Raw genomic sequence first — 2201 nt, forward strand, 5'->3', positions numbered from 1 at the left:
AATCCCTTACCTTGTTTTAGGGATATTTGTTGAAGTTGAGGGAAGAGAAATTTTGTCTCAATAATATATTTTTTTCATGTGTACCAATGATATCATGCCATAGGTTTAAGTTCATTCAAGTCAGATACCGCATCAACACTCTAAAATGAAAAGTTTTGCAAAATTTATGAGTAAAAAACAAACTTTTTAAAAGTTTAGGGGGGCAAAAACCGAAATTTTAGAAAAATTTAGGGACAAAAAAAAAATGTTGACTTTTTAAAAAATTTGAGATTTTAGGGTTGTATGGGGAATATCCACTTTCGAAACCAAACACAGCCTAGGGTTTTCGCCTGTGTGGGTGTGTATCTTCTGAAAAACTCCCCAAGCCCGCAAAAAGTCCCACCTTTTACACCTTACAATCCTCACATCAACTACCCTTTTCTTCTTCTGCTAACAATTTTCCAATTCCCAGTCACAACCCAAAAAAACAAAAACAAAAATCACTATCACTCTCTCTCTCTCTCTCTCTCTCTCTCAATGGGTTCAGAAGAATCAGACCCAGAAGTAGAGATGTCTTCACTGATAAAGCAGTTAGCAAATTGCAACCAAACAGCCCGAAACAAAGCTCTCCGTCTCCTCCTCAAAACGTGGCTTCCTTCCCAGCAAAGTCTCTCCGAAGAAGACCTCAAGAAGCTCTGGAAAGGCCTCTTCTACTGTGTTTGGCACGCTGACAATCCCTTGTTCCAGTCTCAGCTCATCGACAGACTCTCCTCTCTCCTCCTCCGCCTCCCGCTGCCGCTTTCCTTCCGCTACTTGGCTTGCTTTCTCCTCACCATTCGCCGCGAGTGGCCCGGCATCGACGCGTTGAGGTTAGACAAGTTCTATCTCTTGATTCGGAGGTTTTTGCATTATTCGTTTGTTTTGTTGAAAACCCAGAAGTGGGATTTGGGTGTTTGTGTGAAATTCGTGGATTTGTTGCTGGAGAACACTGTTTTTGCTAACGATAAGTTTAGGGGCAATGGGGTTAATTACCATGTTGTGTCTGTGTTTTTGGAGGAGTTTCGGGGTTTTCTTCCGGTGAGGGCCGAGGTTGTTGGGGTTTTGTTGAGGCCTTTTGTTTCGGTTATGGGGAAATCGGGGGATAAGGTTTTGTGTAATAAGATTAAGGGCTGTGTGTTTGATGTGCTGGTTAAGATGGGTGGGAAGTTGTTGGAGGTTAAGAAAGTTGGAGGGGCTGAGTGTGGGGTCGATTCGAGTGAGGATTTCGTGGTGTTTGGGACAATTGCGTTGACAATGGGGTTTTCGAAGGAGTTTTATGAGATGGGTTCTTCGGCTGAGTGCCTTCAGGGGAATAGGAAGGTGTTGTTTGGTTTGTATGAGGGGTTTTCTAAGTTGGAGAAGGATTTAGCAGCTTCCGGGGTTGAGGTTTCGATTCCTGATATTGTTGAAAATGACGAGGAGGAAGAAGTGCCGACTTTGGTTCCTATTGCTCCTGAGGTGAAAATGGGCGGCAACGCTGTGAATGGGTGTGCTGATGATGATAAGGCTTTGAAGAAGTGCAAGAATAAGGATAAGAAGAAGAAAGGTTCAGGTGGGAGTGGCAAAACGAGTACGAAAAAGAAGAAGAAACTGAAGAATGAGATTTCTGATATGATTATAGAGAATGGTCCTACAGGGGTAGAGAACGAGAATGTAGTTATTGCAAATGGTGACAATTCAGTTGATGAAATTGTTTCAGATGGAAGTTTGATAGAATTTAATGAGTCTGTGATTTCAAACCTCCAAATGCAGTTTGAGAAGGTGGCTGCTGAAGCGGGTTTGGAAAATGATGTTGCTAGTGCCCGCAATTTACCTAAAATTAAAGTTAATGGTACTGTATCTAAGAAGAGAAAGAGAACCAAGAGTATGGATGGGAAGCAGTCCCAAAATCACGAGCTAAATACTGAAGGGGATGCTGAAGGCGGCATGACTGCAAAGAGTGGGGAGAAGAGTGCGAAGAAAGTAAGGTTTTCCATGAAGAATAACTTGGTGTGGAAGCCCCAGAGTCCATTACCTCCACAAAGTGTGAGAATTCCTCCCTCTGTTACTCCAAGAGGAAGTGCACTGAAGAAAGGAGTACCTCCAGGTCCCATCAGGGAGATGCTTCCTGCAACGAAGATGATGAAAAAGAGAGCTGTTGCCGTAAAGAAGGTCCGGAAGGGGAAAAAAAGCATTTCTCCTGC

The 2201-nt window shown here is 43.2% G+C and overlaps 1 protein-coding gene across 1 annotated transcript in view; it reads left to right on the top strand.

The window, feature by feature from the left end:
- Positions 1 to 289: 289 nt before the first annotated feature.
- The window catches only part of LOC111997633 (uncharacterized), a 5977-nt gene continuing 4065 nt past the window's right edge, over positions 290 to 2201 (top strand). Inside the window, exon 1 of the mRNA XM_065759691.1 lies at positions 290 to 2199. Within this exon, the coding sequence (XP_065615763.1) occupies positions 517 to 2199 (1683 nt within the window). The 5' untranslated portion in view covers positions 290 to 516. The remainder of the gene's footprint in view (positions 2200 to 2201) is intronic.

Source organism: Quercus suber, unplaced genomic scaffold (assembly GCF_002906115.3).
Source record: "Quercus suber isolate HL8 unplaced genomic scaffold, Cork oak 2.0 scaffold_338, whole genome shotgun sequence".
Taxonomy (NCBI): domain Eukaryota; kingdom Viridiplantae; phylum Streptophyta; class Magnoliopsida; order Fagales; family Fagaceae; genus Quercus; species Quercus suber.